Source organism: Aplidium turbinatum, chromosome 18 (genome assembly GCF_918807975.1).
Source record: "Aplidium turbinatum chromosome 18, kaAplTurb1.1, whole genome shotgun sequence".
In the NCBI taxonomy this organism is placed as follows: Eukaryota; Metazoa; Chordata; class Ascidiacea; order Aplousobranchia; family Polyclinidae; genus Aplidium; species Aplidium turbinatum.
This window is the reverse complement of record NC_137489.1, coordinates 16,439,452-16,455,564: the sequence shown is the minus strand read 5'-3', so window position 1 is coordinate 16,455,564 and position 16,113 is coordinate 16,439,452. Positions and strand designations below refer to the sequence as shown.

Genomic DNA, 16,113 nt, shown 5'->3' with positions numbered 1-16,113 from the left:
AAAAAGTAGAATAATTGAGATGAATTTTACAAGTATGGTTAAGAAATGCTTATGACGGTTTTTTATTATTATGACTATTATTATATATTATTATATATTATATTATATATTATTATTATATATTATTATTTTTATTATTATATTATTATTATGTTTGTTTATTATGACTTTTGATCATAGATTGGTTTTTCTAGTTTTTCCATCCCTTGTCACCTATTTCTGCCGCATTGATTGCTAACCTTTTGCATCTTGCAAGTTTAGCATGATGATGTAATAGAAGCGTTTGTTCCATATTGCACCGTCATAAGCATTTCTTAACCATACTTGTAAAATTCATCTCAATTATTCTACTTTTTACTGCTGCTTGTACGGACAGTTTTAGTAAGTTACCGTATCAAATTGTTGCAATATTTTCTGTATTTGGTATAATATATTTAGCAATACTATGAAGAAAAAAAAGAAATGAAAAAGAATAAAGCAAGGATATGAAGGTTTTGGACATTCAGTGACTTTTATTTTTTTATTTATTCAACATGTAAATTTGCGTTTTTTTTGGGCTAGTTGTGCTAATAGTAATCTTCTGTAATTTTTTCGTTTCGATCCAGTTGTGCTGATGAATCCTATAGGAAGAAAACCGGTTCCACAACATAAATTATATTATATTAAAAAAAAGTTTGAAATACTATTGTGAGTGTTAACCTGGTCAAATGGTTTAAGGTTTAGACTTGAAAAAAAACTATTGATTTATGTTCATTTTTAATTGTTTTGATGCGTATTGCGTAGGCTAGTAGAAAAATAGCAAATTTTGTAAAAATGGTTTGCTTGTTTGTGAATTTTGCATGACTGTGGAGGTCTGGATGCGGTTGATGGACTGATAGTGCTGTTTGGTGCACTTCTAGGTTGGGGGATGTTGAAATAAACGTTTGCTTGCTGTAACTTTTCCATCTGCGTGCACCTTGCAATCCTGCATGGCTCATGGCTATGTAAACTGCATTGCCAGTTTTGTGTATAGATACCAAATTACCCACTACAAACAAGTTTGCCAAATGTTATCTGTCCTACTTTGTCTACCTTGGCTTTATTACAACTTACTAGTTTGATAGTTTACTCTTGGTTAATAATTAATCACAAAACAAGAATTTATGCATGGCCATATTTTGTTCTTGAGTAAATATAAGCAAGCATGTTTATACCAAACAAACATTGTTACCGCATTTTTTATTGGCTACAAACTATTGGTCTGATATTTATCATATTATATATATATATATATATTAGGGTGGCTCTTATTTGGCAAAAAATGAAAAAAATATGAATTTTGTGTGGGACACCCTTTTAAAAGGTGAGGTTGTCAGAAAAAATAACTCCTGCAAAAAATTTTTGAATTTGAAATTGATTTAGAGGTGGCCCTCCCCCCCTAAAGTTTTGCGCCCTCCTCCAAAATACCAAATCTGCATATCTCAAAAACTGCTTGAGCTAGAGATACGGTTTTTGTGTCAAAAGATGCAGAAAGCATGATTTCCTATCTGCTTTCTGAACAGTGATTGCGTCTATCTTGAGTAGAAAAGCAGTTATTTAGAAAAAACCTGTTTTCGGTATTCTAGCACAAAACAGTGCTAAACAAGTATTGTGGCCCAAGCTATTCAATAAACAAAGTTCATAAACTAACCTGTAAAACTGGTAAAGCAATAAACGAAATAAGTATTCCTAAACTTTTATGCATTCATGCATAGCTAAAATGCCCGTTTTTTATCATATTCCTTGGAGAAACTCCTGAGCGTGGAATCCGCTTTCAAGCTTCAGGTGCTATGCATCGCACTTGTTGGATGGCGAAGGCGATTTATGCAAAAAGCTTGGTCTGCATTTATGGTATCTGTCCGAAGAAATGGTTGGTCTAGCCTTGTTTGACTCTCGATTGTCTGTGGAAAGTAAAAAGCTAATGGTGGCAACCATGTTAGATGAAACAGGAGAACGTCCACCAAGGAGACCAAGCATCAAAGTAGATGCGTTTCTTAGCAATAAGGGTCTAGATCAGTATTGCACCTCTAATTCAAAATGGCTTCTTCAGCTGTTGGTGTTGGGTGAAAATGAAGCAATAATTATACTTTCAAAGGATCCTGCTCATTGGACTGAAGATGGTGCATTTATTCAAGCTTTACACATGGCGAAGGGACTTTCAGTAGTCAATGACAGAGCAGAGAGAGGAGTTGCTCTAAGTCTAATCCAGGATTTTAACAAAATCTTAACTGAAGATGAGTACCAACTTCAGTTTCTTTTGCAAGTTGTTACTGAACACAGGAAACTGTTTCCAAATTCCAACAAGAACAATATTGTCTATTCTTCTTCGTTTAAACTTTAAACCTTCTTTGTTACTCCAGGGGTCAAGGGCTCTGTCTTTTACCACTCTTGGGCAGTGGCGATGCTGTTTAGATGCTTGAGCAGGTGTTGAGCAGCAATCCTTTGATTCGTCCATTGATCCATTGATTTGTCATCCAGTTCAAGCAGACCACGCACACCATTTGGTGCAGTTACAGATGGTGTGGTCTGTGGTTTGTTCCTCTTTGCCACACTCACAGATTGCGGATGGAGCCATCCCCCATTTGTGCATGTTGAAGCGGAATAGTCTGACTCCAGTAGGCTAGCCCAGTACGCAGGCGGTTGAGCCGCACCCAGGCCTTCCTTGGCAAATTATCCATTCCGGTTGGATGGGGGCTGGTGTCGGAGATACAACTTTAGAGTCTTGAGGAGTTCTTCTTTCACTCTGAGCTCCATTTGCTGTCCTCCCAGGTAGCCGCGCTGATGGATTGGTCTTCAGCGGTTTTCATCAGGAGTTGTGCGTCACATACAAATGGGTGTCTCGATTTCAGTTGCCGAGGATGCTCGATTGCTCGCTCACAGATTCGTAGAGATTTGAGTGGAGCAAGTGGTTGGGGTTCGTAGTGCGGCGAGAAAGAGACAGGATGGCTTCTTCGCGACGAAACTCAGCTGGTTGGTTGCCTGCAAGGACAGGGAAATTGTCCGATGGTGTAGGTCGCAGACATCCTGTCACGATACGCAAGGCAATATGTAAAATATTGTCAATAATATCGCTTCTTCCAGTATGATACTGACCAGAATTACATTTTGAAATGAATATCGTTACCAGTGTTCCCTCTAAGGTGCAAAAATTAAGACAAAAAAAAAACAAATTTTGTAGACGGTTGCGTGGTCACAAAAAAGGTTGTAAAATCAAGATTTGGTCAAATGCGTTTTTTCTAAATAACTGCTTTTCTACTCAAGATAGATACATTCAATGTTCAGAAAGCAGATAGAAAACCATGTTTTCTGCATCTTTTAACACAATAACTGTATCTCTAGCTCAAGTGGTTTTCGAGTTACGCAGATTTGGTATTTCGAGGGAGGGCACAGAACTTTAGGGGGGGAGGGCCACCTCTAAATCAACTTCAAATTAAAAAAAAATTTGCAAGAGTTATTTTTTCTGACAACCTCACCATTTGAAAGGGTGTCCCAAGCAAAATTCAAAAACTCAATTTTAAGAGCCACCCTAATATATATATACTCTTTCATGGGTAACAAATAGCAGGTTTAACTTAGAAGACTAGGTACCGGTACCTAGATGTGTACTCCTTTTACAGACACTGCCTTTTTCTATTGCTTTGTTATATTTCAAGCAATAAACCAACTGGAAATAGTAAGATAAATAAAGTTTATTAGTGCAAAGAAATTTATTTTCACACGAGTCAGTTCAATCATAAATACTATAGCTAAAAATCGATTTTGATCAGCTAGCAGCTAGATCAGTGGTTCCCAAACTGTTTCAGCTTGTGGTACACTAAAATAATTATGTATGTATAAAACGCTCGCGGCACACTTACATAAATTTTGAAGCTATTTTCTGGAAATTAGAATGAAAACCGACTTCCTGACGTTTTTTCATCTCAAACACTGTATATATATATTTCAATAAATTTGTTGGAAATAATTTAATTTCTATGCGCACAATACACATGGCTATTATCTTGTAAAATATTTTGGCTGTGATTTTCATGGCTCCCGTTATTAGCGATTAATTAGCATGGGGCTAAGATAGCCCGTGACGGCGTGACATACTTTTCGCGTACGAAAACAGCTCGTACAAAGATAGGGTTAAGTCGCATATGCATGATTGCATGTCTGCATGCCTTATTTTAAATATTTATATATACGGTTCTTTTCCAAAATTGCGAAAAGGTTTGCGGCACACTCGAGAATCTGTGGCGGCACACTAGTGTGCCGCGGCACACAGTTTGGGAATCACTGAGCTAGATGATCAAAATCAATTTTTAGCTGTTTATGATTGAACTGACTAGCGTGAAAACAAATTCCTTTGCATTACATGTAACCAAGTCGTTCATATCAAGCATTGTTGTGGGTTTGACACCTGTCAGAAAATATTTCATTTTCTTGAGCAGGTTTACTTTCTCATATATTACCGTAGCAAGATGTGACATAATGGCCCTGGGATTTGGCAATCTAATGTGATATATATGGGTCTGCTACTATTCGGTAAGTCCGATTCGGTGAGAGCCTTTTCGATGAGACCCTTTTTCGGAGAGTTCCCCTATTCAGTGATTTTTTGAAAACTATTGGGTACCGTAGCCTGATTATCATTGCCGTTTTTACATCGTTTTAACGTCGCTAAACGTTGAAATAAGATCCTAACCCTATCTCCTACCCTTATCCCTGAAGCGGCAATGATAATTAGGCTACGGTACCCCATAATTTAAAAAAAAATCACCGAATAGGGAACTCTCCGAAAAAGACTCTCACCGAATAGGGAACTCACCAAATCGGATTCACCGAAACGGGCCATTCTGGATATATGCAGTATATATATATACATAATTATGCTAATTGTGAACAACTCTGGATGGTCTTTCTTTTTCTAATTCTACCTTAAAAAGGTTAAAGTAGCCTATGACAATAGGGTTATGAGATTCTGATGGACTGTGGAATATACCATAACATTTTGATAAGGTTTGTTTTGAAATTACAAGTATTGTCATTGATGGCTTGACAAAGAAATGTTTAAATCCGAGTTATGGCTAGTACTTTAATCAGTAGCACTAATTGCACTAAAGCATACTGTCATAAGTGTTCACTGTTTGTTTGGTCATTATCATTATAATGTATTTCAAAATTGTCATTTTATGTATTGATCTATAATTCTATATATTTATTTGATGCAGCAATACACAGGTTTTAGTATGGTTGAACCCGGTGCTAAATCATCTCTAGAGTTAAATACTGGTATTGATGGAAGCAATGACACTAGTAATGAAATGGATAAATCGTTGACTAAAAAAAGCAAAGAAATTACTCTACTGGAAGGAGGAGATAGTACTTTCACAAATTCAAGGCATAGGCCATCTTCCCCTGCACCATATGCACTTCACACAGATGGAAGCAAATCTATAAAAACTGGTAAGTTTGGCTCTACTACATTGTTGTCAGTGTTTGATTTTGTCAGAAGAAATTATTGGGATATCACTGAAAATTTTTGAAAAGTTGTATTTTTTGAACCTGAAAAATGCTTTACAATTTGGCTTGTATATATATACATAAAATATTGTTGATGAAAATTTATTTAGCACTAACATTATATTTATATGGGTCATTCCATGCCAAATGAGCAAATTTTTTGGGAAAATTACACCACATGTCATAGATTTTATTGAAATTTGGCATACTTGTAGATGTTAAAGAAATATTAAGAACGCAAAAAAAAATTTTGAAAAATTTTAAACATTGGTGAAGTTATGGTCATTAGAAAATTCACCATTTAACTGAATACTGGTAATGCACTTAGGTTTAGTGTTGTAGACTATGCACCATAGTAATATTAGTGGTAACTTGTAGAGTTAATCACCGTACTCTTTTAACTGTGATTTCAATTTTAGGTTGTCTTATTATTAGTAATGTATTATTCCTAACATGCTCGACAGATCTTGCAAACAGGAAATATACTTTTCCCACTGTTCAAGTGTTCAAAGCCCATCTATCTGCTTGAAGCAGAGAAATGTCACTGTTCATAATAAACATTTTCATCTGTTTCTGCAAGTCCACCAATGTCCACAAACCCACTGCTTCTTGCAAAGTGAATTTTATGGCACAATTTCTCCATTTTTTTCCAAATGTTGCATTGCTGTGATAAATAATTGTGTTATTGTAAAAGTAAAACTAATGTAGTACTAATAGGACAACCTAAAATTGAACACTAAACCTAAGTGCATTTCCAGTATTCAATTCATTCATGAGCTATATACATAACAATTGTCATGACAAACAATATGTAAATTGTGATGTCATCAACAAGCAATAATGTAAATTGTGATGTCATAGACAAAAATCTTGAACAATGAGTGTAAAAAAGTACAAAATTTGCAAGTCAGATAATTTAGCTTTTATCATAGTAGTTATCAAAATTAATTCATATTTTTTATTTGACATGAAAGAGTATTGATATAAGTATAAAGTATGTGAATTTCAGTTCTTAATTTTTATACCCATTTTTTTTATAGGCTTCCAAAGTTTGGCCTCCGAAAAATGCATGTAGCAAATTGAAACCTTTATAATCATATCAAGAAGTTCTATGTCAACTTTTTAATTTACATTTTTGGATTCCTCGGGTCTTAAAATGTCTGTCTAGCAATTTTCAGCCATTTTGTTTGATCACAGGTTAAGAAATTAGAAATATACAGTAATAAGAAATTGGACAAAATCATTGAAGCGGAACAGGCAAAAATGGTGAATTTTCTAATGACCATAACTCTACTAATATTATATTTAAAATTTTCCAAAAATTTTTTTTGTCTTTTTAATATTTCTTTGACATCTACAAGTATGCCAAATTTCAATCAAATCTATGACATGTGGTGTAACCCATTTGCTCATTTGGCATGGAATAACCCATATACCATAGTAAATATGCAGTTTTTTGCTTAAGATGCAAAACTTGCAGCAAAAAATGATTTGTAACGTCGATAAACTTAAATTATTACCATGTGTTTTATCTCTTATGATGCAATGAATCAGCTTTCAGGCAAAGGTCCCATGGGTTAAATGGTTTTGACATTACTGCTCTTGGGAGTTCATGTGTTGTTAGTTTGATAGATGATTCACCCAATTGCAAATCATAACCTGTCAACAAATTTGTGAACAGAGAAGCTGGTTTTAAATCAGAAACTCAGAGCTAAGGGTGCAACTTTTAACTGCTACTGCATTTTCACTTTATCAATGAAACTTGGTAGGATTTAAGATAAGGTATTATAATTGTTGAAACAGCAGTTTAAAGATATAATAATTGTTAAATAGTAATAAAATAATTAATTAGGTAGTTTAAAAAGGATTTGGGCAGCTTATCTGGTATCTGAGTTCATGGTATAGGCTAATGCATGTGCTTGTAATTGAAACAGTTTTTAACGTTGAAATAACAAGAGAAAACATCTGACAGTTGTCAAACCAATGTCCCATTCAAAGATTCACTGTAAACCCCAGCTACATGTTCTGTAATGCAGATAACTGTTGATCAACCATGACAGTTCAATCATATTTAGTGAGATAGCAAGCTAGGTTAGGTTAGATTTAAGCTTTAAGCTCTATTGAAACAATAGGATGTTTTATTTTAGAATTGAAATGTTTTTAATCTTGGAATTTTTCTTAAAGTGGTCTGGCTCAGAAATACGGGGTTGTTGATGTCTTGTGAAGTTACAAAAGTATGCTTCACTGTACACAACCACTGATGGACGATGGTATATTTGCTTACAGTTACCTGAAGCACCAGCTAATGACTGCACTCAAAATTTGACTGATAGATGCTGCATTGCTGCGTATTATCAGGCATTTATCTTGTATTTAAAATAAACTAAACAAATTATAGAAAACATTGCAGTGGTGATCAGTTGCAAATGAAATAAGCTGAATTTTCCCGATTCACATAGTTTATTTTTTATTAATTGCAAATTGTCAGGTGTTGCAAAAAAGCAAATGTCGCCCTCAGTCCCAAGCAAGTCCATAATATCTCCTAATGCGTGTTCACCGAGTCTTCGTGCTCCATATGCTCAGCCAGTTCTGGATGCATCTAAACTCCAGAATAGTAAGAGACCTGCCACTTCTATCAATGATAAGATATCGTCCGCAAGAGAACGAAGGGAACAACAACAGCAAATCATTGGTTTGTATTAAAAAAAAACTTGTATAATATATAGGCTACTGTAGTTGGCAAGCTTGTCTTACCACATTCAGTGATTTGTTGTTTAAGTCAACTGTGATAAGTTAATTTGTGCTAATGTTTCCTACAAACTATATTGCTACTACGTTTTTTTTGCTGGGAAAGTTTGTCTCATTTTCTGAGCACATGATTTATGAAGCAGTTGATCTGTCCATCGTACATCTGAAGACTGCTATTTTACATTCATCAAATGCTGGCATTTTGCACAACAGTTTAACTCTTAGACTTAACGTAAATTATTTACAACCTATTAGAGATATAAAGATACCGGGTCCACGTCTTTCAGGCGCAGACAGTCAAGCGCCGGTCAAATAGGTGCGCACATTGTAGCGTCAGGATAATTAGGTGCGGAGCACTGTGGCGCCCGTTCATTTAAGTGCTATTCCTAGTAAAGTTTGCAGATTGTAGGCTATCAGACGGAAAACTAAGTTACTCTTCACTCAAGCCTACCATCCTCTTGAATATAGGCCACGGTATATTTTTTACTGATGCTTAGTGTAGTTATTATTTGACTTAACTAAAACTGAACTCAGTTATGTTCGGAAACTTGAATAATTTATTTATAAAGCTTTCGCCGACGCAAACCTGGACAAACAGCAAATAAATGCCGAACACGCTCATTAAAAAAACAATATATTTTTGTGTTCAATATAACATTTTGTGTGAAAAGCATTGCCGGTTTAAGCAGCTTCACTCACGGAAGCCAAGATATATTTTTCTGTTCAATACACACTACAGTCTATGGTTCAATAACATTTTGTGTGAAAAGCATTGCCGGATAAAGCATCTTCACTCACTGAAGCCATGACTAACAACAAATAAAAGCGCATGCATTAACTAAACAACATATTTTTCTGTTCAATATAACATTTTGTGTGAAAAGCATTGCCCTACCTGCCAATCTGATGCAATCTGCAGACTTTACTAGGAATAGCACCTAAATGAACGGGCGCCACAGTGCTTCACATCTAAATATCTTGACGCCACAGTGTGCGCGCCTATTTGACCGGCACCTAACTGTCTGTGCCTAAAAGACTTGCTCCCAGAGATACCATGCCCTCTGAAGGGGGCATGTAGGCTTGCAGACATAACACAGTGCAAGTCAGCCTGGAAAAGAACTCCTCCATATTCTCACAAGCAAGTAACTTCCTGCTACAATGAGATGCCAAGTTTACTCCATCTGTGTGAGCAGTGTCATTTTCGGTATCAACTATCAAGTGCTACTGTCACTGTCTGTGAAGATCTGATGACAATTTCACTTGCCGACGATCATAGAATGCGTACAGACAAACTCAGAAAACACACAAACAAAACTCAGAAAATACAACACCTGCGTTTAAAATTCTATTATAACAGTTTGGTGATTAATTCAATAACTCTTAAAAGCACCTTTTAAGATGCTCCGTCGCTCCATGGCTGCAAAATGTTTGAAAAATTATAAAGCACCTGCAACGTCATGACATAGCAATGGTGGATGGTGAGAATATGTTGTTTGGCCAAACCTAAAGGCAACATCCAGTTTAAAACTCTCTTATCCAGGCTAATAATAAGAAACGTTTGATGAAGTCCTCCTATTGGTCAGAATAAGATGGCTTGGGCAATCGGCTCGTTGAGCGCAGCACTAGCTGGATCTCTCAGGTCAGATGAGAGATCCGGCTAGTGCTGTCAACATTGCAGCACAGCAGGGTTAAGGTAGACCAAAAATTTTTTGAGAAGAACTTGTTGTGTGATCTTTTAGCCCTAAACATAGACTCTGCCATCCCAACAGACTGTGAGGTGTGGAGAGGAAGACTTCGTTGTCGATGAGAGACATGCCACATTCTCAACATAAGGATTAATTCTTGGCCTGTATAAACAAAATTGGTTGATGATGATGTGTGAAAAGGTTGATGATGATGTGTGAAAAAGTGTGAAAACCGATTTGGTTATAATAATAGCATCTTTAGCTAAAACATGTAAAAAAATTGTAGACAGAACAGATAGATTTTTGTCTAAACCCACTTTGAAGTGTAACAAGCAACAATCTTGAATGTAGTAAAATTAGTGTTTGTATAAGTCGATAAAGTTTTTGGAGATTCGAACATTGATGAAAATTTATAGGTAACTTACTATGGCATCTAAAGGCCTTTTATTGTGTGTACAGCTTGCGGTGTATACAAAATAGTGCATTTTAACGAATGTATTCACTGTGTTATGTAATGCTTTTGTGAAGTTATTTTTAGTACAGTATATAAACCATTTTTTTACACTTAGCAATAGCAGTGAGCAAAATTTCAAACAAAACGCTTTGAGCAATGAAATAAAGGCAACTTTCAGTGTTATTTCATTTCAGGTGTTTTTCAGCAGGATTTTAATTTAGGTTTGTACAAGATACAGAATGTTGATCTTTTGAATGCTAACTAATCATGCACTATAATTGTTTCTATGCAAACTGCTCAGGACTTTGCTCATGTTGAATAGTATTCTCTGCCATTAATATTCTTTATCATGATTTTGGTGACCGTATTTGCAATACGCTGTGATGTGGCATTCAGCAATGTATATATCATGTATGTGGCTGATTGCAGAATTTTGTAATGCAACATTATTGCAATTGAAACCAATCATGATTATTTATGTTTCCTATTTTTCATCAAACTTAAAAAAAAAACTTGTTGAAAATTCTTCATTTCATTAAATGTAAGAACTTTTGATCTATAATAAATAGAGTGTATGATATGTATTATGTAATTGGCCTTGCTCTCATAAGTTCAGTTCTATGAGTTAAAACAGAGATTGGCAACTTATTGCACCCCACGATTTTCCCCCACGCTCCAGTTCCACAGACCTTGGCCACTTCGGACCCAGACTCTGCCAAGGACCTTGAGGGTTGTGCCTTGTTCGGCTCCTTTGTGCACTTTGATTTCCATCACGGCTGTTGCACTCTGAATGATTGAAAGCTCAAAGTTACCAAACGTTTGTCGACTTTTGGTACTGAAGTAGAGTTGTGCGATTGATATGTTGCGATGTTTTAGTTTACACACACGAAGCTCCACTTTTGTGGGCTATTTTCCTAGAACAAAGATTTCACTGGGGTTCGGTTATTGAGGCCATCTGCTTCATAAAGTCCTTCTTTAGCCATAGCAAGTTATCCACATCATAGTCTGGGAAAATATCAGTTCCACTGCTTCTAATGTATTGCACTTTCACCAAGTGATAGATATAATACATGCTTCATACCCCATGATTGCTCAATATTATCGATACAGGAAAAGTTTAAACCTTGGCATTGGAAATTGCATTGAATCCTGAAACGTCATTGAAGAGTTATACTATAAAGTTTTAAAGTAGTCCAAACAGATTGCTATGCGGGATTTCATTGCTGATATTTTTTCATTTGATTATTCAAGCCTTCATTTTTTCCAAAATCATTGAAACTCATTGAGTAAAAGTTTGAATGCTGCTGATGTAGGCTACACATTTTTTGCATTATTTTTTTCTCACTCAATCTATTTATTTATTCAACCTGGAAATAAAATGTAGTTTTCATCATCATCATCATTTCATAAACATACCTTTCTATTAAGTCCAAGCGTGGTTTAAAATGAATTTTTAATGAGAAATGTCATAGCGTGTTACCGTACCCTCTCCACACCAGTGCATTTACAGTAGGCCGGAATGTCTTTTAGGACGATTTGTTTTAAAACGAAGATAGATAATTATACAGAATTGCTTTGTGTTCACTGCAGTATTATTGTACTTATGAAGAATATTATACACAAATTGAATAACCGTGACTACTTTTGATTTATAAACTGTTCAGATGAACATGCCATTGCTCGTCGTGAAAGAGAAAAGGCGTCCCGTGCTAAATGGGAAAAGGAGCAAGGAGAACGGAAAAAGAAAGCAGAAGAAACAAGAGGAAAAGAGCATATCAGGCGAAAAGAGGTGGAAGACAGAAAAAGTAAACAATTGCAGGAGGAAAAAGTAAGTAGTTTAGAGTGAAACGTTTGCATCTTAAAGTTGACAAACTTATGCGCTATTTGGTTTACATTCGGCATTTCAACGAAAATGTATGCACTTATGCAAATGCATGCCAGTCTGATAACAGTTTAAAATTTTGGCCGTTGGGGCAGCTTTGTGCTTATTTATCTGCAATGCATTCTTTTAACAGAAGTGCAGTGATGAATATTGTATCCTTATGAATAACGTATACTTTGATGTGTTTAAATCACTCAAAAAAATTCGAGACATCCTTCAATATTTGCACTGAAAACATGGGCAGGTTTCAAGACTCCGAATCACATTTCTACATCGTAAACATTTATGTCTTCATCACGTGTCATACAGACCATGTTTTGCCCCAAGCCGTCTACAATTATGCAGTCACTAAGAAGCAAAACCTGAAATACATACTGTAATGAGAAATACATATGTGCAGATAGCATGTGCTTTACCTACTGGAGTGGTTTCCTTATAGCAGCAAAAACTACTTTCGCCTTTCTGAAATAGCACAGGTTCAATTTTAAGTCTTGGTAGAAAGGCACCGGTTGAACAGAACGGAAAGTAGACTTTTGTTAGGAATTAGTTGATTTATATGTTATTTCTTCACTGTGGGTGACATCAGAAGATGTTAAGACATTTACGTGAACTACTAACAGATTCTTTTGTCAGAAACGCGCTGAAGCGATTGTCGCCCGAAGTGATGAACAAGCCAAAGTTGTTCTGAGACAGAAAAGAAGTTCATCGGTGGACAAGTCCAAAAGGTGGTCATGGGGTGCAGGAGGTATGTCTCTTGTGTGAGTTGTGAATTGTGAATGTCTTGCTTTGTTTTGGTTTGCTTTCATCTTATTTTCTCACAATGTTAAACAGGTTAGTTAAGGTCATTTCTATTCTTAACGTGTCAATGTAATACTAAAATTTATTAAACTTTACAAAACTTGTGCTTGAAAATGAAATTTTGATACCGATTTTAATAGTTTTACATTCCCAAGCTAGCTAAAAGCAGGGCTGTGGGGTCGGGCGAAAATACACGACTCCGACTCCTTGGTCTATAACTAGCTGACTCCACAGCCCTGGTTAAGTGATTAGATTAAGTTGTGGAATTCCTTAAGTACATTTGTGCATAATTACGTTTGTTAAAATATGTAAGCGGCAACATATTGGCTCTTAACTGCATGACGTTTTGAGTTTTTGTCAATGTTTGATAACAATATTAACATCACACTGCATGTTTGTTCGTTTGTCAAGGATATGGGGGCGGTGGGGGGGTTGCGACCCAAGCAACCCATATCAATACTGCACCTTCTCCATTTCACTACTTTGACGCCACCCGGTTGACGAAACGAGTGCCCTCCCACGGTAAAACCTGTTTGTGAACAATCGAGTTAAGTTGCTGCGCAATGCTGGACATCAGTGGTTCTCAAACTCTTTGCGCAGGGACTTGAAGTTTTGAAGCAATCATTTATATTTGTAATCAAAGCAACAAGTTTTTTTTTTGAAGTTTTAGAGCTGTAAGATTTAATTAGATCATAATGCATTGGAAGTTTATTTGTTGTTGTTTGAAAAAGTTGAAGAACAACAAACGACTTCTCAAACATCTTGCAACTTAGTTTAGAGTAACAACTCACAGTTTGAGAACCACTACTGTAGATTATTTAGTTCTCGGTGTTTTTATCAATTTGATTCTGTTGAAATTGCATGGAACGTAGTAATCTTACTCATTTTCAATTTAATCCAATTTATTTCAATTGCAGAATGAAAAAAAGTAGTCAATAAATTGGGAGCAAGTCTTTTAGGCGCAGACAGTTAGGCGCCGATCAAATAGGTGCGCACACTGAGGCGTCTGGATATTTAGGTGCGGAGCACTGTGGCGCCCGTTCATTTAGGTGCTATTCCTAGTAAAGTCTGCAGATTGTATCAGCTTGGCAGGTAGGGCAATGCTTTTCACACAAAATGTTATATTGAACAGAAAAATATGTCATGGCTTCCGTGAGTGAAGCTGCTTGAACTGGCAATGCTTTTCACACAAAATGTTGTATTGAACAGAAAAATATATTGTATTTTAATGCGCGTGTTCGGCATTTATTTGTTGTTAGTCCAGGTTTGCGTCGGCGAGAGCTTTATCAATAAATTAATTATTCAAGTTTCCAAACATGACTGGGTCCGCTTTTAGTGAGTCAAATAATCAGTAAAAAATATACCGTAGCCTATATTCAAGCGGTTGGTAGGCTTCAGTGAAGAGCTCCCTGGTGAAGAGCAACTTAGTTTTCCGTCAAAACTCCGACTAAGTGTAATAACGAGCAAAGTCGCACCATTATGCTTGCAACTTGTAGCCAGGGTTCATATGCCCTATAGAAATGTATTCATGTAGTAGAGCGTTGTCTCATGCGTGCTCGCCACACGACCAATCCATCGCGAGTAGAAGCAATTGCGAAAGATAACAGATTAAGCAAGATTCCATCTGGCTGCAACCTGTGTTCAGGATGCATAGCAAATGTGCTGTGGAGATGTGCTAATATCAAGATTAGTGGAGTGTTGTCTCGCACCTCATCTCCACACGCGCATTAACAGAACAACATATTTTCTGTCCAATATAACATTTTGTGTGAAAAGCATTGCCCTACCTGCAAAGCTGATACAATCTGCAGACTTTACTAGGAGTAGCACCTAAATGAACGGGCGCCACAGTGCTCCGCACCTAAATATCCAGACGCCACAGTGTGTGCGCCTATTTGGCCGGCGCCTAACTGTCTGCGCCTAAAAGACGTGGACCCAATAAATTGGTTGATTATTTTTCACCTTTACATGCTGAGAAAGTAGCAGTACTTTACGACCTGCTTGTCTTTCTCGATGTGTTCAGCAATCTGCAGTGCGTATAGAATTATGCAACGGTTATGGACACGAGTTTTGCTCGAATTTGAATAAAATGCCTCATTGCTTTGTGTTTAAATAATAGCACTTCTGACGTTTGCCGTGCTATATGCTTGTGAAAAATTTGAGGATATCGATTTTTTAAATTTTCTCCTTGAACAGCGTTTTGGTAGTATATATATACGCACTATTTTAATATTAAATTCCACTCTCAGTTCATATGAACTTGGTTAGCTTGATTGCCCTTCACTATGTTTGGTTGTGCATGCACAGATCAATTTTCTTATCACCGTAGCATGCTTGTATTGATTTTAACCACTTTAACACGTTTTCGGTTGATTTTTCAGTAAGCTCTTGCTCTAATTGCTTCTAAATGTATTGATGTCAAAAGCATTTATATAAAAAGGTGGCCTTTTTGTAGGTTCAAAAACGTTTGATTCACAAATTTAATAAAAACGCGTTGCTTACACACAAAACAATCTTTTCAATCTACTGTAATATACTGAAATTGCCAACTACAGTAATGGAATTTTTTACCCAAAATCGTCGTATCACTTAAAGGTTTGCTAAAAATCCATTGAGCTTTCAGTTTTGTAATACAGCTCAAGAGATAAAGGAATGAAAAGCCCATCAGCAATTGCTTGACGATTCAAATTGGATTTTATAGTCAGTTGAATCTGGTGACAGATCCAATATTACATGAACATACAATTAATGATGTTTATTTCTTCAGGGAATGAAGGAGGAGATGCAACTCCAACCTCAACTACTGCTATAGGTAGGTACTTCTGAGCTTGTCTATTAAGTTTTGTCTACTATTTGTTCTGTTCTGATACCTGTTCTTGGGTGTCCGACGTTTTTTTCGTAAACAGTTTTTCGTAAAACAATTGTTCGTAAAATCAATTCTTCGTAAAGCAATTCTTCGGGCATGCAATTGACCGTAATACTAATTGTTCGTAAACAAATGTTCATAAAAGTTAGGCTACAGCTTT

General features: G+C 36.2%; 1 protein-coding gene across 3 annotated transcripts in view; it reads left to right on the top strand.

Moving 5' to 3' along the window:
- The first annotated feature begins 411 nt into the window (after nucleotides 1–411).
- Nucleotides 412–16,113, top strand: part of LOC145787324 (uncharacterized) — a 41,532-nt gene continuing 25,830 nt past the window's right edge. Inside the window, exons 1-8 of one of the 3 annotated variants that reach the window (XM_082599047.1) lie at nucleotides 455–491; nucleotides 4,452–4,545; nucleotides 5,239–5,463; nucleotides 8,009–8,212; nucleotides 12,072–12,235; nucleotides 12,923–13,034; nucleotides 13,499–13,609; nucleotides 15,855–15,899. In XM_082599047.1, the coding sequence (XP_082455173.1) occupies nucleotides 4,527–4,545; nucleotides 5,239–5,463; nucleotides 8,009–8,212; nucleotides 12,072–12,235; nucleotides 12,923–13,034; nucleotides 13,499–13,609; nucleotides 15,855–15,899 (880 nt within the window). In that variant the 5' untranslated portion in view covers nucleotides 455–491; nucleotides 4,452–4,526. Of the gene's footprint in view, nucleotides 492–4,451; nucleotides 4,546–5,228; nucleotides 5,464–6,664; nucleotides 6,787–8,008; nucleotides 8,213–12,071; nucleotides 12,236–12,922; nucleotides 13,035–13,498; nucleotides 13,610–15,854; nucleotides 15,900–16,113 lie in introns of those variants that run through there. The other 2 variants (XM_082599048.1, XM_082599049.1) reach the window with 2 other exon arrangements.